General features: G+C 39.8%; 1 protein-coding gene across 2 annotated transcripts in view; it reads left to right on the top strand.

Moving 5' to 3' along the window:
- Nucleotides 1–22574, top strand: part of dennd1b (DENN/MADD domain containing 1B) — a 105475-nt gene that overhangs the window by 62634 nt on the left and 20267 nt on the right. For both annotated transcript variants that reach the window (XM_087173926.1, XM_023406029.2), the window contains 4 exons: nucleotides 1750–1795; nucleotides 3450–3551; nucleotides 12402–12527; nucleotides 16529–16630. In XM_087173926.1, coding sequence (XP_087030052.1) covers nucleotides 1750–1795; nucleotides 3450–3551; nucleotides 12402–12527; nucleotides 16529–16630 — 376 coding nt within the window. The remainder of the gene's footprint in view (nucleotides 1–1749; nucleotides 1796–3449; nucleotides 3552–12401; nucleotides 12528–16528; nucleotides 16631–22574) is intronic.

Raw genomic sequence — 22574 nt, 5'->3', positions numbered from 1 at the left:
AGAGTGGGGAAGTCAGCTTATGTAAAAGGAGCTGTTTTTTGTGGAATCAGTGCTGATAGCTTGTACAGTACAGGGCTTCACCATGAGGGACACATCAGCTTTGAGAAGCTATTCATCACTGACAGTAAAATGTGATTTTCAACACTCTGTGAAGACTCATCGTTATCTTATTTAATCACACGGGTGTTCTCCAAGCACTGATTAGATAACTAAATAATATTACATGCTGTGTCTGTGTGTGTGTGTGTGTGTGTGTGTGTGTGTGTGTGTGTGTGTGTGTGTGTGTGTGTGTGTGTGTGTACGATACATGTGACTGCGCATGTATCTCTGTGTAAATGTTCATGAAAGTCAGTAATGTATATTCATAAAACAGAGGACAGTGGCTACAGCGCCGAGCTACAGGCCTGCTGTTTGTTTTGCTGTTGCTTTAAGTTGATTACAAGCCTGTGGCTTCTGAATCATTCTGGCCAGGAATACACTGACCCAAAGCTATTCGATTATTGCTGCCTGTGTAAACCTCATCATAAAAAAGGTTTCTATTATTTGACTGTTTTTGTTGATTTTATTCATCATGGTAGATGGGAATCATACTGTATGATTCAACCTTTCCTTGCCACTAACTTTCAGTATGAAGATAAATATGACATAAAGTATAAATTACACAATAATAACCATGCAAAGTATATTTTTTTAGTATAAAAAGAAAACTTTTGACACTTCTACCCTTTAGCTTCTTCGACCATATTCCAAGTCTTTCCGTACTTCCTGCATCTACCATCTTTGTCAGAGGAAAACTCCATTAAATGTCCTGCAAAGACAGTTATTTTCATTGATAATATTATTTTTATCATTAGAAAGGTAGTACTAATAACAGTTGCAACATTATGCTATGTATTTTTTCTGTAATGTCTTTCCTGGTAAATTTATGCATACTGATGTGTGACAATTATAGATAATTTAATGGACAAACCACTTGGAAACACATTCGGTGACTGAAAATCTAAACTACTCATTAGCAGCAGAATGAAGGAGAAACTTGTTTGTTCTCTGTTTTGCCAGGTAACTTCAACTCTTTAAAAACCAGTAACACCAAATGTGTTGGTTTGTCCTGCTACACACACCAGTTAATTTAAAGTTGTTTTACCAATTTGAGAGGGATAAAATAATTTGGAATAGTCAGCGAATATGATTTGGTTAAAACAACATATGGATGATAATCAGTTTTGTTGCCTGTGTTATGCTTATGTTATGACATGTGCAGCCGAATTAAAATATACAGTTTTGATTGTTTTCAATACAGCCACCGCACATCTGTTGTGGTGCAATAGTTTTCATCTAATTTCCAGCGATGATAAAAAAAAAAAAAAAGATTTTACTTATAAAATAGTCTTAGTTTTTCTTGTTTTTAGGTCTTTTAGTATTTTATTTATTTATTTATCTTTATTTTTGTTTTTCAAATTAATAATTCAGTCTGTAACATGTTAATCACAGATGCCATCACAAGCGATATCACAGTCAGGTCATGTCGTGAATAGCTAAAGAATAATCAAATATCAGAACAGTAATTTAATACATTTCTGCAGACTAATCTGTTGATGAAAGACTATCCTCAACATCAAAGTTTTTATTTTTTCAGAAGCGTGTGTGAAATGTGCTGTTCTGGTGAAGCCTCCATAAATATTTCTTTACTGCATGTAACATCTGATATTGATATTGCTCACAGCTTTGTTTTCCTCTCTTCATCCACAGTGCCCCCATGCCATACTTTGTGGGAGTTCATCTTAGTCTGCTGGAGGTACGTTACTTAATCTGTGGGGATGCGTATGCATATGAATGTGCATGTATATAAATGTACATCATTCTATTCTATGTGTATAATTATACACGCTGTTGCAAATTGAAGTATATGTGTACAAACTCTGTACATCAACAGTTAAATGAGGATGTTTCCTAATTTTATTCAGATATATATATCATGAATTTCAGGGTCCTGGTCAAAGGATTTTCTTTAAAAAAAAAAAAAACATTTAGGGAAGATGCTGTAAATGTATATAGTAATGCTGCACCTGCTATGGTAAAATGTGCTCTTAATTTTGGCGTGAAATATTTTAAATTTCTGTAAGGCAGTTCTTGGCACCTCCAACACATCGAATCAAAAAAACTGACAGAATGTTTTTTTCTCTTTATCTCCCTCTCTTGCTTGTGTGCATTCTTAACCAGAAGTACAAAAGACAGAGAGAGAAAGGCAGAAAAGCATCTGCAAACAAAGAGCTTTTCTACTTCATTGTTAAACCCTGTGTGTTGGCTGGGGGGTCACCAGCACTGCTGTCGTGTATGAATGCATGCTGCAAGCACGCGCATATTTGCACTCATGTGTAAGTGTTAGTATGTAAGTGTTTGTCTGTGTGTGTGTGTGTGTGTGTGTGTGTGTGTGTGTGTGTGTGTGTGTGTGTGTGTGTGTGTGTGTAATTGTGCAAATGCATATGTTATAATGCACATGTGTGTGTGTGTGTGTGTGTGTGTGTGTGTGTGTGATATTTGTCTGACAGTTGCGGCAGTGGCAGTATTTATCACACTCTGCATCCGTGACAGACCCCCTTTCCACCACTACATAATTAGTCCAGATCAGCATGTGAGCCTCCACTGCACAGGCTGTCACAAAAGTGACAAACTAGAAATTCACACACTATGCTGTCTCCCCCCCACCCCCCGACACCTGCCTGCATCCTGCACCACACTGAAATAATTGTTGAATTTGTCGCCATCAGGATGCACACAGCACAGCACAGCATCACTGTGCTGTTGTTGATGTATGAGGTTTTGGTGCAGTGGAAAATGTTTGTGCAATCCAAATGTTTCCTCTCAGTGTCGTTCTTCATTTTGTGAGTCTGTGTGTTATAGTAAAGATGTTCTAATATTTCTTTTCCTACACACCATTTTTCATTTTTAATCGTAAAGGAGTGCAATGACAGTGTTTTTTTTTTGTTTTTTTTTTAAATGTGACCGCTTTGTTTTCTCCTTCCTGGTGCTTCAGGACGTCAATGACTTTGTCTGCTGGGAAACACATTTGGGGCAAACCAGGGATTTTAAAATGTTAACTTAATTTCATGATTTAATTGTTAACAAAATTACATTTTCTTTATTACTTCATGAACCAATATATGACAAACACACAGGAATCTCTCAGTATAATAAGTATTGTAAAAAAATAAATTAAAATAATGAATTGCTTTAAGGTACAACAAAAAAGCAAACATGTACAGTTTGAAAAAATTTGCGAGATTAGATTTTTATAATAATTTATTTGCAAAAACAGACACTTTAAAAAAAAATTATATATGAACTTGTACATACATTTGACATGTTTTAATAATAATACAGGTGGAGATTTGTTCAGTATTGTGAGACAGTGTACTGTTGCTGATAACACTGCACATTTTCTCTTTTAGAGAGTGCGCAGTCGATCATTGGAGGATGTGGTCATTCTGAATGTGGATACCAACACCATGGAGAGTCCCTTTGATGACCTGCACAACCTGCCCAGTGACGTGGTGAGACACACACACACACACACACACACACACACACACACACACACACACACACACACACACACAGACACCTACCTTTCAGAGTCTCTCAACCTTTATTGTCTCATCACGTATCTTCTTTTTTCCACTTTCACTTCAAGTCTCACTTGCATAAATGCAAATTCTCTTGTCCTCCAATGTCTCTCATACTCAGATACTCACACTTGTGCCCATGTGCAAACACATACACACACACACACACACACACACACACACACACGCTGAAAAAACACAGCATACGCATACACATGCAGAAACTTGTCAAAGTACAGCTCTGTCCCCTCCCCACATCATTAATGACTGCTGCACTGGCTCCTCATATTGTGGCTGTCTAAAGTAAACTCCCGTCGCGTCGTATGACGCTTGAAGGCGAACAGCATTCCCCGACCATCAGAGGCTTGTGGGAAAATGTGCAACTCCTTTCCCTTCATCTCCATCCATTCTAATCATTATTTCACAAAGTCTTGCATTTCTGCCTGCCCACTGGCACGTTTCTGAGAACGAGAGATAGGAGGAGGGAACGAGGCAGAGAAAAGAAAAGAAAAGGCAGAGATGGGTGATTTTCTAGGGGGAGAGAGTGGGAAGAAGGGGGCCAATTACCAGTGTGGGCCGTGAAGCCACCTGCCAGCGCATCATCTCTTTAATTAATGGAGCACTGACGCCGGTCAGTGCTACAGGAAGCATCACCACGGCATCAGGGTCACTTGCAGTTTTACACACACTTAAACACACACACACACACACACACACACACACACACATTCAGAACAACACACTTGCTTGTCTTCCCTGTCTTTGTCAAAGCAGGAATCTGTTTGTTTAGCTGTTTTTCTGGGTGTGTGTATTAAAGCTCCTCTGTGAGGCACTGAGGCCCCGCTGAGGCTGTGGACGCACTATTACCCACGCTGCTAACAGTATATACTCAGGTTCCACCGCCTACCGAACTCCTGCCCTAACGGCAGTATATAATTCAATCCACTGCCCAGCAGACTCCAGACCTTCTCACACTCCCACACTTTTCTGGTTCTCCTGATTTAGCACTGCTCAGCCTACTACAACTGCTAGTGTGTGTGAATGCCTACCTGCAATAGTGTGATATCTCCTATATTTTATATCATTTCCTGCTTACTTTTTTGCCTGTTTGCCTGCCTACCCATTCGCCTGCCTGGCTGCCTGGCTGCTTGAGTTTCATGACACCTGTCTGCGTTCTTGTCTCTCTCTGAGAGTACTTACCGCCAGCATGGACGCGTCTTGCACCCGCTGTTTGCTTCTCAGGCTTCTTTGCCTGTGTGCCTGTCTGGCTGCAGTACCATCTTCTCACTTCCTGTCTGCTTGCTTTTCTGCACCCAGGGACTTAAGTCCTAAATTAAACTGCAAACTGAGTTTGTCATAAAAAGGAGTCAGGGCTTTTGAAAAGCGACAGAAGCAGAGAGAAAAGCCTTTGTCTTTGCCGTGTGATAAATTAAGTGGCAGGCTCAGAGCCTTTTTGCTTTGATCCCCTACTCACCATTTTTCCTGACTAATGACAGAACATAGCCCGCATATCATGTCAAATTACACAACCTGAAACGGAAGCTTCACTGGCATTAATATATTTATTGTAACAAATTGTTGTTGTTTTTTTTTTGGTTTTTTTTCCTATTCATTTTTTTTTTCCTGTCTCCTCTGATCTTTTCACCAGGGCTAGTAGATTAATAAGGAAGCGAGCAGGTACTAATTGAGTGGAATTCCAGGTCTCTTGTTAGTTTGCTTGTTAGTGATGAGGACATGCCACATGGCATTTGATGTTTGTGTTTACACACGCGGAGATGTTTGAGGCATTGTGCAGTTTGTCAAACAGAGGCCTGAAATCTTGATTAATGCTGAGCGATTCTCTGCCTGAGCTGAACTGCTGCGTGTTGTTTCTGAGCTATTAAAACAACTATTAATTTCTCTCTAATTCTCACTGTAACACTGGCTACTTAACACTCAAGCTTTATTCAGTGTGAAACAGAAGCCCTGAGACTCATGAAGTAAAGATTATTCTCACTTTAAAAGCCCAGCATCACTTTGTATGAATATATAAAGTATGTAATGGTAAAACATAAAGGCCACAGGCAATTTTTTTTGCGTATTTCAAGTCTAACTAAGAGAGAAAACAAAGCACTCTGATGTTGATTTAAGCAAACCTTAAGAGTTCCGTCTAATTATGGCAACGCAGGCTGTGAGCACATGTGGACTCTATTACGTTGCCCGGCTGACCAGTGGCCGTGCTTTTAGCAGGTTCAGAGTTCACAGTTGTCCTGAATTAGCCGCCCTCTTTCAGACAGGACCCCTACACCGGCTCCACTAGTGCCCGCCCCTTAATGTTCTTTTCCCACAATTTCACACATAATATTTTAGATTTATTGACTATTACAAATGCTACCATGCCAGTAGCGGTTCCGTTTAGCAAAAAAAGGAAAGATCTGAATAAGAGAGTAATTGGTAACGGGTCAAAAAAGGATGCAACAATCTTTTGAGAATAACTTCTGTAATTTTTTTTTAATTGGAACGTCACATTAGAACCAGAGGTCCAGCATTAATTGTGCTTTTGGTCTGGATTTGTCTATTTTTTTGTTCCCCCCTTTATAATTTTTTAGTTGTAACATGCATCATATCTATTGAATGTCAGTCTAAACATTTTCTATTTTAACGAATATATTTTTTGTATCTTTGTATGAAAAAATAATGGAGATCAAGGAATTCTGTTGCTCCTTTATTTGAGCTCATTTTAAATAAACATTGTGATATTATTAGAGAAATAGATCCTTTTTTTTATTTTATGTAGTGCATTTTTAGCAGGATTTTGTATATTTTAAGACTGCTTAAGTTTGAACTGAAAGTTTCAATAGTTTTTACCCATTAATTAATCATAATAATCTCAGAGAGACTCCGCTTGTGTCAGTAAAATCAATGTGTTGACAAGCACACTGAAAAGAAATAGTCAATAAAAAAACGGTAGTTTTTCCCTGGAAGATCAAGGTACTTTTGTTTCTTTTTCTGAGATCCACAGTTCCTCTTCCGCACAGAGATTGTGCTGATAAAGTTATAATTGGCTTTTGGTTGGTGGAGCTGTTTACCGCGCTAGTCATTAAAAGTATCCAAGAATAGCAAATTAGGAGTCTGTTAATTCTGAAAACAAACAGTGTGTGACTGAATCAGATTTGTATTTGATCCCGGCAATTGATCTCAAACCAATGACGGAAGAATTTTTTTCATGTATTATTCTTTCTGTGCCACATATTCAAGGTGAGGTGCTACAATGCAGCTTACATCTTTATTTTCAGATGCTCTCTTTCAGATCACAGCCTAATTCCTTCTATTCTCCTCCTCTCTGCCACTCGCTACTTTGCTGACACCGTGTACCCATACATTCCAAGCCTTCATACATTTGATCATTTGTATTCCCAATCAAGGGGGGAATTTACAGCGTACACTCCTACTTCCTGTATTTCAAGCCTGCATTTGGAGGTTTACAAATGAATGAGGGGGTTGAGGTTGTGTCTGTGCGCCTCTCCTGAGATCACCTGGCACACTTAATCAAACATCGCGGCTTTAATTTGGTGTTCAGTTTCCGACGCTCCCAGAAAACAACATCTACATCATCATCTACAACAGAGTACAGCCGACAGCAGCAACACTCACGCGCAGCCGAACAGACACACACAGAAACACCTACACACTGTCGGCCAGGAATGTACATCAATGACACTCAGATCTAGTACAGAAGTAAACTTTTGCTACTCACAAATTTTTGGTTTGTCCACCAGATTCCCCCATGTTTAGTTTCGATGCAGCCAAGTGTGTTTCATTTCACTGGTGTCTTCCCAGTATAGCGGAGCCACCTACAGTAAAGCCCCTCACATGCTGTACTAACTACATGGTAGCTGAGTGCTGGGAATGTTGTTGCTCCACCTCAGTTACATACTGTACTTTACCAGAAACAGTCTCGGTGCTACAGCGGATAATAACATGCTCCAAGCAAAGTATCTGATTTTGCTGTTGTTGTTGAGTCTGTACTTTTACCAACTGCAAATGTTGAGATCTGCTCTTTTGAAACATTATTTGACAGGTTACATTTACGTTTTAAATGGCGCTGAACTGTGCATACACTCTCTCCGCAGCGTTAGCAGCTCTTCATTTACTCATGTGGAGTTTAAAAGCTGCACTTCATTTTCACATAGTCGTTCTGCCGGCGGTTCACTCCAGATTAGAAGTCAAAAAGGGAGAGCAGCATCACCCACTGCGTTAGTTATTGAAGTGAGAGATGACATTTAGCTGTAGTTAATTATGTATGCAAAACTCAGCCGCTCAGCTGCTATAAGAGGTCAGCTTGACAAAGTAACCTCACACCGGGGAGAATCTCATGGCAATGAGAAAGACCTATTAAAACACACACACATAGACTCTTTCTCCCCTTTGCTTTCTCACTCTTTTTCATTTCTTCTGGCTAATTTATTGTATTGCATGTGCTTAACAGCAGATCAACATACTGGATAACTAAGAATATGTATCACTATAAGCTTTAATAGTATATCTATTCTAGTCTTTCTCTGTTTTTACGTATTTCATCCCATCATTTTTTTTATTCAATATTCGCTGGAGTTATTTTTAAAATCTGACCTCAGGCTTTTAGTTGGCTATATTATGTGGTTGCTTATAAGAGACTGTAGTTGACTCCACCCCATCAACTTAAGTAATATCCTGATAATTGTGCAGTTTTATTGTATGACCCAAAAAAAGGAGTTCATTTAAAAACAAATCATAAAATATCCCATTTTTATTTTAAATGGAATGAATGAATGAATTTTCTAGATTCCAAATTACATGCTCATTGTGTAGATGTAGATACTGTATGTGCATGTGTGAGAATATACGCCGGCTCTGTGTGTGTCTTTGTTCAGATTTGTATGTGTGTTTGTGCGTACGTCTGTGTGTGTGTGTGTGTGTGTACAGTTCAGACTGCAGCACATCAAAAGAAAGTGGGAGATTTTCATAACTATTTTTTTCTTTGTAGTTCTTTAATTGCGTCCCCATGGCTTTCTTTCCCTGGACAGAATCTTAAACAAAACATTCTTTTTTTGTGAGAAGAAAATCCAACTTTTTATTTATTTTTTTTTTTTTTTTAAACAACAGACAAGTGTCAGGGTTGTTATTTGGGAGGGTTTTTTATGCTCTAGTGAAAATTTAGTGGAAAAATCTAAATATATACTCATAGTTTGTGTGTAACTTTTTTCTTTCACTTACTGATTTTTATCACTTTTTAAATTATTTACTTAATAGTAAATATAATATTGTCAGCCCAGCTCGTACATTTTGGCATGTTTTGTTTTCTGTGTTTTGTTGTTAACTAATAGTGATCAGGCTTCATATGTTGTGTGGCCTGTCTGTTTATACCATCACTTTGTATTGAAATATTGCTTGCTCATGCAGTGATAAAACTAAGACCATTTTGTCAGGTTGGGTTTGGTATAAATGGTCTATATAGTGTGTACAGTACCTGTGTATTCTGCAAATGAGTATGATATGAGTTGGGATCCCTGATAGATGTCTGAGTATGTACCAATGCACCGAGGAGACTGTGTGCACAGACACTCGCACATTCACACAGATGCCTGGTGTCACCTACAGTGGTATCATCCCTTACAGTCAGGCAGGGATCATCATTGCACCTGCTAATTACCATCTCCAGCTGGAGAGTTAAATGGAGATCTGTTCTATGTCTGACCTTTGACCTCATGCTCTTTATGTGACGCACTTCAAAACCTGTTTGGGGCTAGCTGGGCTGGGCCTTAATGAGGCCCCATGTCTGCCCTCTGTGGGCTGTGCGCCTTGGATGCCCTGCTTTCATCCCCGACCATCTTCCCTTGATGTAAATTGAAAAGATCACAGCTATGGGGAGAAGACCTGTACTGGAAAGGCCTCTCTGCATAGATTATGAATATCATAACTCAACAGTTTTTTTTTTTTCTCCCTCTCCCCCAACCACCCACTCCTCTCTCTCCTCCTGCCACCCCTTCTCTGTACAATGCTATAGTTCTAATTGGACCCAATGGGGGACTTTCTCTCTTTGATCTCCTCACCGCCAGTGTGACTTTACACTAAAAAATGTCACTGCCAAATAGGGTTATCACCTGTAGAGCTTGGCCTTCCTCTGATGCCTGTACGCATCTCGTTAGCTTCACTCAAACTGTACAAGTTAATTAGTTTGACAGAGCTATTACCGTGGAGGCATACCTGATGATTGTGGTGTAGGTGCCATATTCAAAATCCAATTACTAAACATACATTTATTTTTTTTTGTCGGATATGTGAAGGAGGAGAGTGTGCTTCATTTTTCTATTAGTAAAATGCTTTTCTGGTATTTGTCATGCACTGCTACTATATTTGTTATATGTGACAAATTAATTAATCACCAAATGTGACTAAAGAAGAATATTTTTCATCATGCTTAATTTTACTCGTGAGCACATGTGAAACTTCGAACTTATCGCTTTATCACCCATTTTTCTCAAACACTGGGAAGCAAAACACAAGTGATTGTGTCCCCACCTCATTAAAAAGTGTTTGCCACTGCAGAGCTCTCACCCGTTCAAAGCTGCTGTACAGAACTCTGTGTGCAGAGTAAACTCTGCTATCCTGTCTTCTCTGACAGTCTTTGGGGTATGCCTCCCCCTCTTAGACTGACATTGTGTTCGCTTTGATTCTCCCCCCGAAAAAGACAGTTTAATGATTTACAAGGATGAAAAAAATCAGTGAAAATGCACATAAACATGAAATATTAATTCCAGAAAGGGCTTTACATAAACATAAAAGCATTTAGCACAATGAGTGAATATGGAGATGACACTTGTTAATTTAACCGTGATAAACTTTCTATTTGATGCCTGGGAGCATTTGCAATGGCAGCACGGGGACGTTGTGGAGAGTGAGAAAGCCCAGGGGAGAGGAATCGACGCTGTTCATTTTGTCTTTGTCCCAGTTTAAGACTGCCACTCTCTCTGTCTCACTTTCTTTCTTTCTCTCTCAGCCTCTCTGTTTCTCTCTGCCTGTCCTCTGTATGAGCTGTGCTAACACTTTGCTTCTCCTCCCTGAAGTTTTCCAGATAGGCTAATTGCAGTCGCCAGACCGTGATATCCTTCTAACACTGCAGCTTCACAGCATGACATATTTGGCCACCTCTGATTGAAATAGACCTGATCAAAATGCTATCACATTACAGAGTAACTGGAGCCATTTAGTGACAACCTCTATTTTTTTTTTTTTTTTTTTCCTGCTTTCATCTCTTCTTCATTGTCTTCCTGCCTACAAATACTGCTACTCCCAATGACAGGATTAAAACTAATGATATTGATGAATGTGATAAAATGTTCTATGTTGCTTTACAGAGGTGGACGAACTCGTCAGGAATAACACTTGAATATTTGACACGGACACTGATCACAGAGCCACAAGAGCACACAACACTAAATGTTACACTGTATTAGGAGGTGACTGAATGGACTGGTGAAATATGCAGTGCAGTGTGAAATCTAATAGGCAGACTGCTAACCAAAAACATTATTTTACTCCGGTTCCTGGTTGTTTCACACGCACTTTATCTCCTCTGCAGTCAGTTTTCTCTCCCAATATTCAGGCAACAGAGAGGTGAAGTAGATGCCTGGAAAATTTTGGTTAATGTGCCCTGTTGTCGTACCCATGAGCTAGACAACGAATCCTTACCAGCTGTAGGCACTGTTCTGTAAGCAACATTCGTCTGAGCTCTATGTAGAAAGCATTGGTTTTAGCATATTTATATGTTGGTATACAGTATAGGATGTACAGCAAAACAAAAGTTATTCAGGGAGGAATACAATTAATGTGATTTTCACTAATTGAGGTTGAAGGTTATACTCATAGGTTTTCTTTTAAAATCATGATTCAAGCCTGTGCAACTGCTAACAGCCCACACCAAACTACATTACAGTAATTTAGACCTCCTTTGCAGCCCAATCATGCTTTTGTGCAAAGCTGGCACAGCCCACACAGAGTGGCAGTCCCTCGCTATCTCTGCCTCCTCCTCGCTCTGCCACAACACAGTCAGACTACTGCTGAGCAGGTGAGGAGAGCCTCTTGACAACTTCCTTCCCAGACTCCCCAGGGCCCGGTGGCCAGGGTGAATCTTTTGTCATCCTAAAACAAGCTCGGGCCTGCTGCTTCTCCACTCACGCCTGGAGTCCTGGAGACAGAGCCGGGAGAGAGGAAAATAATTAAAGACGTTTTATGTCAAGAGTCCCTTTCTAGAGAGAGTCCAGGAGAGCCAACTCGGGAGGGGAAAACAAGAGGACTGGAAAGAAAGCAGAGGGGAGTAAGAGACGGAGGGAGAAGTGCAAAAGCAAGAAGGTGCTGGGTAGGAAAGCGGGTAGGAAAGCGCGGGTGGCAGCATGGAGAGAGGGTGAAAGAGAAAGAGTGAGGATGCGAGTTTCCATTTCCTCTCTGCTGTCCCCTCCCTCTCGACGCCCCCCCCCCCTCTGCTCAATTAGCAAAGCAGCAGGTGCTCCCAGCAGCACAACAGATAAGCTTGGGGGAAAGGCTGAAGCTTTTCCCCTTCTTTTCTTTCCTTTTTTGAGATGACCTGCAAATGTGATACTTCACACCCAGAATGGGCTAGCTGTTTCCTCCACCAATTTCAGAGGTGATAATTTAACTTTTACCCCTCCATCTCTCTCTCTTTCTCCGCCCCTCCCTCCCTCCCTCCATCTATCTGTCTCTCTTTTTCTCTCCTATGCTCTTTCTTTATGTTTTCACCAGGTGTCCTCTCTGAAGAGCAAGCTGAAGAAGCAGTCAACAGCAACAGGAAGTGGTGTGGCAAGGGCCTTCCTGAGAGCGCAGGCCGCTCTGTTTGGATCCTACCGAGATGCCCTCAGATATAAACCCGTAAGGATCCAGTGTCATTAATCACTACAGTGATCATGAGTTATAGCATCACTACTTGTCATATAACAGCCCATATATACGAAAATGAATTTTGGACTACACTCTTGTTTCCCATCAAACCCAGAGTGAGGCACGGTGTTTAAGCTTACCTTGTTAAAAGGGGCGAATAATTTATCTCTGGATAATCAACAGGCAACAGACAAATAGAAATCCCAAACTGTTTTAACTACCACATTTCAACAATGCTCATACACTTATGGATGCATTTGAATATCAAGACAACCTGTACTGAGTATAAAGGCCACAGGCTGTTTTTATTTCCAAAAGTATTCGCAGACATCAAATTTCACTGGCATCTGGTTAGACTGGGGCAGTTTTGACTGAAGGTAAAAGGTGTGTTTTCAGTCAGAGCGCAGAGCTAAGGTGGGCCTGTCTGAGGCAGTGAAATGTCAGTGGAACTGAAAAGAGTCAGGACGTTCCCTTTGAAGATCCCTTTTAGCCACCTTTGGTGTTTTACTCTCCTTTACTAAGCCCCCCTAACATTTCTTTTCTATATCTTTTCTGCTTATCAAGTCTGAGTCAGAGCAAAGCAAACTACAGCATGTCCTGTTTGTCAAATAGCGAGCCCTTTGTTCCTTTGGCTTTGAGATTAATTGGACTTTGTGGACTACCGGAGTCAAGATGCTACATTATTGATGCTGTCTCTCTTTTTTCTGTATACAGACAGTATACGAACAAACTGCCTCCCCTCTGACACAAGCACTGAGACTCACTGTGTGTGTGTGTGTGTGTGTGTGTGTGTGTGTGTAGTTTCGTGTGTGAACACAACATGCAGCAAAATTCTCAGTTCAGTCACGCTCACACCGTGTTTTCGTTTAGATGGGATCTGTGTAAAAGCCTTAGAGTTTACATACATGCATACACATAAACATGCACAAACTGCACATCTGCGTTCATGAAGATACTGGTGATTCTCCCTGTGTTCTGATATTTGTGGAATATCACTCTGCTAGTTATTGTTCTGAGCTGAGCCGAGCGCTGTGGTTCACAGGCCCATATGCCTCGACAGAAGGAGGGGTGTGGATGCTTAGTAGAAGTCTTGCTGAGTTGTAAATGAAACAATACTGGAAAATGATACTGCGTTGAAATGCAATCAGCTGATTAGAAACAGAATTTCTTAGGTCATCAATTTCAGCTCACGTCGATGCTCCCCCAGATACTTCTCACCAGCCTAGAAAGGCACACGTGTCTGGCAAAAGAACCCGAAATAGCTATTCAAATTAACTTTCACCACCATTGACGAAGCCAAGTCGGGTAGGTGGGTGTGTATATTCCATGGTTGTGCGCTCGGTACCTATTTAAGGAAGAATTAGCAGAAGTTCTACTCAAGTAGGGATGTAACCAGTTCATCGTGCAACCAGGTGTGAAATCCTGGGCGTGGGGGTGCTCGGGGAGCTCAGTCAGGTTGGGCTTTAAAAGTAGAATAGACAATTTTAGACACAAATCTTTCAAATTGCATTATTCTCATGTATAGCAGATGAATATATCTATATAACAATCCTGCAGTAAATCTCACTTCAAGGTTGTTCAGTTTTTGCTGAACTTATTTTAAAGAGGTGTTACTAGGTGCGTTTCCATTAACCTGCTTAATTTGCAATTTGAAATTTGAATTTTTTGAAATTGTATACGCTCGTATGAGGTGTTCGACAAAGCAATATTTAGCAAAATTTAAATGGGAACACTTTTTTTGCATTCAAGTCGTGGCAGGAGGAGGAAACCCAGCTTTATTTGCGTAACATAACTCAGTAGAAAAACAGTGTTGTGTCACCCAGTTTCTTTCATACAGCAACCAACTGTTCTTTTAACACATATGTCCAAACACCCAACGAAAAAACAATCAAATAAAACGACAGATTCAGTCCAACATGTAACATGGGTTTACAGAAACACCAAATATAAATTGAATAAATTAAAACAAACTGTAAACAGCATAAAATCAGAATGACACAGGATTAAAAAAAAATTATATATATATATATTTGGAATTTCAATCTTCAATTTTCTATTTTCTTGGTCCTTCAAATGCAATACCAATTAATAGTTATATTCTGTGTAATTATTGAATCCATCTGGAACAATAACTTTACATTCATTTCCATAATCTTTCATCATGATCTCATTAACAGCTGTCAGATATCACTCACTTGTTGATCTAATGAAAACAGCTACACATTTGCCAGAATTTACAGCATATGAATTGAAATCAAAATGACTATAGCACATAGATTTAGCAGCGTCCACATCCCTGTGTGTCTTAAACTCAATTCATTGATTTCCACTTACTGCTTATGTTCCTCCCATATCAGAACATTCATCCTCGGAGAACTTCCACTTAGTCTGGGGGTTCAGCATATCTACTATGAGATAGGTGTCTTGCTTACATGCATGGAGAATGGCCCAGTGTGTGTCGTGCATAAATAATGTCATTAAAATCAAGTCTGGAGTTTAAAAAAAAAACAAAAAACAAACACATTTTTAGTGCTGGATATATGTGCCATTTATGTTCAGCACTGGGATTGCCAGAGCAGCAGTGCCGATGACAGCGGCCTTGTGGGAAGTTAAGAAGTAATTCTTGTTTATCACTCAGCATTTACTGTAAAATGACTCGTCCTCAAGCAAGGCACTAAATCCTTTCACGATTCAGTAAACTGTGGTAAAACATTGCAAGTACCAGGTGTGAGTGAGAATGACTGTCCCTTCAAATGCATTTACAGTACCAGCCCCATGCTAGTGCTCTAAATAGTTTTAAGTTTACTTCATTGGTTAAATACAGTTACAAGACAGTGGCCTTGGTAACCCTGTTTAAAAATATAAAATGAATGTTGATGTTTAGCAGCACTAGCGGTTGGCATTTGGTGCAGGCCTGATTGAACCACAGGATTTTGTAGGATACTGGGTATGTGTACACAGACCCAGTCTAAAAGTTGACTTGGAGAGTTTTTTAGTAGCAGATAGTTGTTATTCTCAGAATGCTATTCAGTTTTGTTCGCTGCAGTATGGTCCGAGGCTGTAGTAGCCAGATGGAGACTGCAAAACTGATTAAACTGCAACTGAAGCTGCTTTCAACTCAGCTTTTACACAAGAACACGCCTTAAAAAGTTTTCGTGATGTAAGTGGAGCAGTATCGCTGTGATGTAATTTGGGCCACTGGTATCATCCCTGAAAATGGGGTTAGTCTCCGTGGTTGTTAAGTTGTTTTTATGTGCCACAATGTGCTCGTAGCCTGGAACAGACAAAGCACATTGTTTTACAGCAGAAGAATTTAGAGCATCATTGAAATATGTGAGAATTATGTTAATTATGAGAAAACATGAATTGGAAATGACCGTGGGGCTGCGTATGATTGGCCTGCAGTGGTTCTGTTGTCATCCTCCGTGTCTATAGCTCACAGGCCGACAGACATGATGTAAGAAATAGTAATAATGTGATAATGTGTTAGTGTAGAGTACTGGGGAGTTTACTGGGACACTGTCTTCTGGTCCGGGGGAGATCGTGTGCGCTCTGCCAGGGGAACTGTTTTATAAGGGACTCTTTTCTGTTTTTTTTTTTTTTTTTCTTTAACTAATACTCTTCCTCCGCCTTCTCCTTCCTTCCTCTTTCCTTCCTGTCTCTCTTTTAGACTCACTTTCTGTTTCAGGCCCACTTATGAAGAAATCAGTTGAAATAGTTCTTTGTTAGAGAAGACTTTTTACAGTGCATAGTGAAAAAAGACATTATGTGATTGTCATAGTGCAATGAATTATATTATGAACCACATTTTTTTAGTTTAGACCCCCTGCCTTTCAAGACACCAAACACATCTGCCTTCCTTCCTGTGGCTCATTTCTGAACTAAGTAAACATGGTGAAAAACAGATTGGTACAAAGAAAAGTGAGCCAAAATTAATTAGAAATAATTGTTTATTTTAATTTTTGCCAATAATGTCTCCATGGACTCTTCAGGGGGAGCCAATCACATTCTGTGAGGAGAGCTTTGTGAACCATCGCTCCAGCACCATGAGGAGCTTCCTATCCATGGCTGTCAACCTGCAGCTCTTCAAACAGGTACAAACATCTGCCTGTGTGTGTAAGTGTGTATCGACTACTCATTTTGCACACTGTAACTGGTAAAATTGATCTGACCATTAAAAATGTGAAAAATTCTAGGCATATATTTGTCTTAATGTGTACAAATGGGACCCTTACTCATTTATTCATCATAATTATATCCTATAAACATCTGCTGTCACTTACATGGGTACATTGACATTGATGCACAGCTCTGTCCTGTAAGCTATAGGCAAGCACAAATAAGAAAAGATGACAGAGTGCTTATGGCAGGTTACTCTGTTCTTTGCCATCAATGTCAGTTTATTTTCAAGCTGCTTATTTTTGGGCAGATTTTTATTTAGAAGGGTGAAAGTCTTCATTTTTATAGATAAAAAAGTATCTCTCAGCACCACTTGTGCTCAGCAAACTGTCAAGTGAGTAAAGTTAGTATTTAATATCTTGACAGTTCAGTTGTTCAGAGTGAGGAGAAATGGAGAAGAGAGAGGCCTGGGATTATATACGGTTATTGACCCCTAGAAACTGTTTACTGTGGTTATCTCTCAACACTCATCTTAATGTCTCTCTGTTTGCTCAATTTAACCAAATGTACAAACAAATCCATGATAAGTCAGGCCTGTTAAAAGTGATTTTACTGTACAAAAATCACATCACGATTGCATTCTGTCATCAACATGTACATACAAGCCTGTGGCTAGAATTCTAACTTGTTCCTCAGATAACTGAATATCTCCACTGTGGTTGTGTGTTTAGTTATGTGCAGTATATGTAGAGTGTGTGTGTGTGTGTGTGTGTGTGTGTGTGTGTGTGTGTGTGTGTGTGCGTGCGTGCGTGCGTGTGCTGTGCGTCTGTCAGAGTGTGTGAGCAGGTATCCTTTATTCATGTGTGGTTACATGAGTTTCCCTTAAAATCACTCATGTATACTTAATATGTTTTTCCCCCAAATCCCTTCAGCAATACTAAACTTAGCTGAGCCAGAGCCGAGTGAAGAGACACCTCTGGCACTGAAGAAAATTTCCTCTCACCCCTTGAATTTTTCTTTGTGCTCTCTGACCCGTGATAGTAATGTGATTTACCCCCGAGAGTTACTGCACAGCGGCCCTCAATCAGCCTTTTGTTTCTCTGGACACTCTGCCCCGTCTATAATTTTCCCAGGCAGAGCAGATAGCGAGCATCAGTTCAAAGCATCCTCCCGGCTGGCTCCTGCCTCGGCAGTAGCATTGGGAAACGGGTTCTTATCTCCTCCTCCTCCTCTCCAGCACGGGGGATGGGGTGAGCTTATCTCCTCCACTCCTCTTTTGACTAAAGTGAGGGAGGCCAGCAGTCCGCCCGAGCTCTGCTCTGGCCATGACCCATATCCATTCACAAACACACAAACAATACTCAACTTGCCTGGCCACACACATGCACATATATGTCTTTTATAAAAAATAAGTACATGCTCTGGGACTAGAGATGTTTGGATTTTTCCCAGTACCTCTGCTCCTTGTTTTGCTATTGATTATTTTTATACCAACTTTTATTCTATTTTAAGCCTTTTGTCCTATTGTCTTAACAATCAGTAAATTGCACAATGTTTACAGGCCTGTACATAGAACTGCTATCTTACTAATATTCCCCCAAATAAAAAAAAAACAAAAATAGCATTTTGGCCACATAAAGTAACTAATAAACTTATGTGTCATATATTTAAATAAAATACTAAAATCCAGAAATTTTGCATTGTAAATATTACAGTAGGAGCAGGAATTAACCTGTTTTACCTTTTAAAACTTTTAACTTTTTGAAACTAGTTATTTTACTTGCTTGTTTGTATGTTTTCCTTATTCTCCAGCTAAAGTGAACGACTTGTGCCTTATGTCCCAATGGGATTGTTAAGAGAAGGGAAGCTCAGGGCGTCATGTTTGTCATTTAGGAGCTTGGGTTGTGTAAACAAACAGGTTGGGTTGTGCTTGTTATCAAGCAGCCAATCATCAGTACTAGACAAATAAAAAATATTTAATGATATATAGAATTTATTCAGTTACACATGATGGACAAGGCGTAGGATTTTTCAAAGTAGTTTACTGTAGCAATACCAGATCAAACCTGAGCCAAATTCAACCCATATTATTTGGATTGGTAGACCACAAAATACATTACACTCATACAGAAGCATGCACGTGTCATGTCGAGGTGTTACATGAGTTTGAGGTGTTACCATCCCAGCAGGAAATTGCTTTTCTACAGATATTTTATTTAGTGGTTTTGTTTTCATTCCTTGTAAATCAGCTCTTTTGCTTCATGATCAGCCACAAATAATTCCAGTTTTATATGAGCTGTTGTTGAAAATTTAGCAAACATTATTAATACTTTGGACCTTCAATGGCCCAGTGGGCATAAGAGACCATTGTGCTTTCACATGACATTCAAGGCCAGTCATAACTTTTCATATCCTTACCCTTACCTCACATACCCTTGAAAGTTATTATTATAACAAACTACTTACTGTAAGTGATTTGCATAAACCAAGTTGCTAAATTACAGAAATGTAAATGGACCTTAAATTAATCATATACTTAATATTTGCATTTTTTCTAATCCCCACAGATCTAATCAGATTATCTTGTGTCACTATGAAATTTAGACACTAAGCCAACCCTGAAATTAATATATCCATACACACTTGTGTCACAGTTTCTCCTTCTAACACATTTTTGTTCCCAGACTTTTTCCTCTCTTTTCACTCAACCAGCCCATCTCTGTTCTGAACAAAACAAGTGGGAGAGATCAGCCACAAGAATGCGGAGGAAAACCTGTTGACATTAACCTGCTTCCTATCAACCATCCTCAGCTCCTACACACTTACAAACTGACAAGGGCATGCACACACACACACACACACACACACACACACACACACACACACACACACACACACACACACACACACACACTGTTCCTCTTACTGACAAAACTAAGCTATACAGTCTTTTATTGAGTCTTCAGGGGGGCCTGATAATGTCTTTGTAAACAATATGTGTCCCATCAATCAATAATCACCCGTCGTTCTCTGTGTATATGAATATCATTGTGGAGCCATTCTCGGAAAGAAGGAAAGGTGCGAAACGAAATAATTAGATTTAAAAATCGAATCATGGGTTGGCTCCTTCCGCTCAACTGAGTCCACAAGTCTCCATATTACAACAATAAGAGTAATAGATAAAGATGTAACACCACAAACAGCTGTCACACACTGGGCCAAATAAAGCTCTTACTGCACAGAATTCTTTATAGAAAGTTGCATTTTCTCTCACAAAACATTCAGATAGTCGGTTCTTGAAGAAATCACTAGCTTATTTGGAGCTAATTGTATTTTTTGAATATTGGTGGGGATTTAGAGAATCATCTTTTTTATGCTTGATTGACATGTATCTCAGCATGTCGAGCACCATTAGTGGTTGTCACTTGCTCCCTAGTCCTCCTTCCATTTGGCCAAAGCTGGATGTCCTCGCACTAGTCACTAGCAAAAGTGGTGGTGAGTTGTAAACCCAGATCCAACCTTCAAAACTCTCCCTCAGAAACCTATGAGTCATTTGACTTCTGCTATATCCCTCAGCATCTACAGTTTATGGGCTAAAATTCCACAAATAAGACCAAGGTTGCAAAAATAATTTCCATTTCCTGAACGCTCTCTCTGTTTATCTCTCTAAATTAACCCCTGTAGTGTCCTTATCCCAAGTTCAGGCTCCACAACTCCCTAGTTTAAATAAACCTAGACCACTGTGACCGACCCGAGAGTGAGTCAGTATTCTGGTAGCCAGATGGGATAACTCTCCCTCTCTGCTGTTTGCAACTACAGCAGCAACAGGAAACAAGATGACATGTAGACATGAAGAGATGGAGCAGGATTTGCCTCCAAGTGTGAAGCTTGGTACGCCTGAATCTGCACGGCATGCCTTGGTTTGACTTTATTTACACATGTAGCTTGGCCTGAGCTTGTTTTTGGTAAAATAAAATAAAAAAAATAAGAAAATTAAAGCAAAAGCATTTTAGCTTCATGGAGCAACTTTGTTCTTCATATCACTGGATTCACATATGTTGAACACAATCATTTCTTCAATCATCCACTGCGCTGTTGTTTGAATGAAGCTGGTCCTGACTTGTGCCCATCCTGAAATTTCATTTCTGTTTCTTTGAGAGAGTTTTTTTCCCCTTATTTATTTATTTATTTATTTATTTTTGGTGGCTCACTCTCAAAACAAAGAAAATTAGCCCATGTTTTGTCTACTTGTTTTTGTTGTACGTGCACGTGTGCATGATGTGCTGCTGGTGTTGGTTTGCATGTGCGTGAGAGTGTGGTGATTATGGTCTGCTATTGTTGAGTAATGTCTAATTAAGGCCCACGGTGAGGCAGGTAATCTGGCTGTGGTGTGTGGAGGGAGATGGCGAGGGGGGTGGGGGTGGGGGGCTTTGGCTAGGTGATGATTTGGGTTGATTATCTGCACTAATTGGGCCAGCCAAGTAGCGGAGCAGTGGTCGGAACCTGCAGTCTCACCTCTCATTAAAATGATCTAATGATGAGTTTCCAGCTCTTCTGACCAGAGGAGCGGGTGACCGTGTCGGTCGCTAGTTAGCGGGCTGTCCCTGAGGACATGCACCCTAAAACAACCTACACTGTTGTTACACTTTGGATACAGAGGTGGATGTTGGATTGCCTCTGTTAAAAATGTCTGACAATGTGTTGCAGTCAACTCTTTGTATTCAAAAGAATAGTGTACCATTTGTTGTTTTTCTTTAAAACACAAAAGATTGTTTGAAAGGTAGGAGGTGATGATTGTTAATTAATGCGGTAAATTTCAGCTTTAAATCAAAATGACACGAGTGCTGATTGTTGGCTGCTTTTCACTCACACCTCTACACAAATAAGCCCTGAATGGATTAAAAGGACAGATCTAAGTTTAAAGTTGAGAACAAAGACGCGCACAAATTAGAAAAATTTGTTTTTCAGAACTTCAGTAGACCTTAGCCTTGCATCTTGAAAATAAAAGGAAAATACTTCTCTGCAGCTGCTTGTTTTTTTACACCAGACACTTTCCAAAAGGAGTCTAAGAATGTCAGCGGAAAGTATTCTTTCCACGCAGAGATTTGCTGATATTGTAAGCGATGGGACAGGAAACTAACAACAACTTGTGGGTCAATGTGGTTGGATTTAGTTAATATAAAACAGTGCACCATGTGTGTGATTGAGTGATCTACAGTCACATAATTGTTTTGACGAAATTCAAAGATTTTATTTATGTTCAGTATTTAGGAAGATGATATATATATATATATATATATATATATTTATAGAAAAAAGATGCAGCGGACAGTCAGATCACTGAGCCTGTAAAGTGTTTGGTGAAAGCACCAGAGCTTTTGTAAAGGTCCAAAATGCTAAGAAAAAATCCTTTCATGTATTATTGACATCATTTTGTTTCCCCTGATTTATTCAGTCATGGCCTATTAAAAACTCTCAACTTATTTCAACTTAATTTAAGATTGTTATTTTATTGTGTTAATCACAAATTTTCTGGTATGTTTGTCGATGTTTGTGTGCGTGTTTGCTTGTACCTGCATAACATATTTATGTGCGTTTGTGACTGTGCTCATGAAATGTGTAGCTGTCTTGGCTGTTAGGTCCATATTTATGAGATGGAGTTTTATGCGCTCCATGTTACAAAGGGAGGAAATGAAACTTCCTCATGTCTCAGACAGTGTGCAGCATGTAGTCTGCTGCCCTAATCCCTCATCTGCTCCACATTACCAAATCCCTATTACCAGCAACCCACCTAATCTTAGGATGTAGTTTCCGTCAGGTAGGATTAATAACACCCCACTGTGGCTGGAGTGTTTGAATCTGTGTGTATGTGGCTGTGTGTCTGTTTAAGTGTGTCCACCCCACCACCCCCCACCCCCC

This window comes from Seriola lalandi, unplaced genomic scaffold, assembly GCF_002814215.2.
Source record: "Seriola lalandi dorsalis isolate HSWRI2012SDOR001 ecotype SW California unplaced genomic scaffold, Sedor1 jcf7180002054293, whole genome shotgun sequence".
NCBI classification, from domain to species: domain Eukaryota; kingdom Metazoa; phylum Chordata; class Actinopteri; order Carangiformes; family Carangidae; genus Seriola; species Seriola lalandi.
This window is presented reverse-complemented; position numbering and strand designations above follow the sequence as displayed.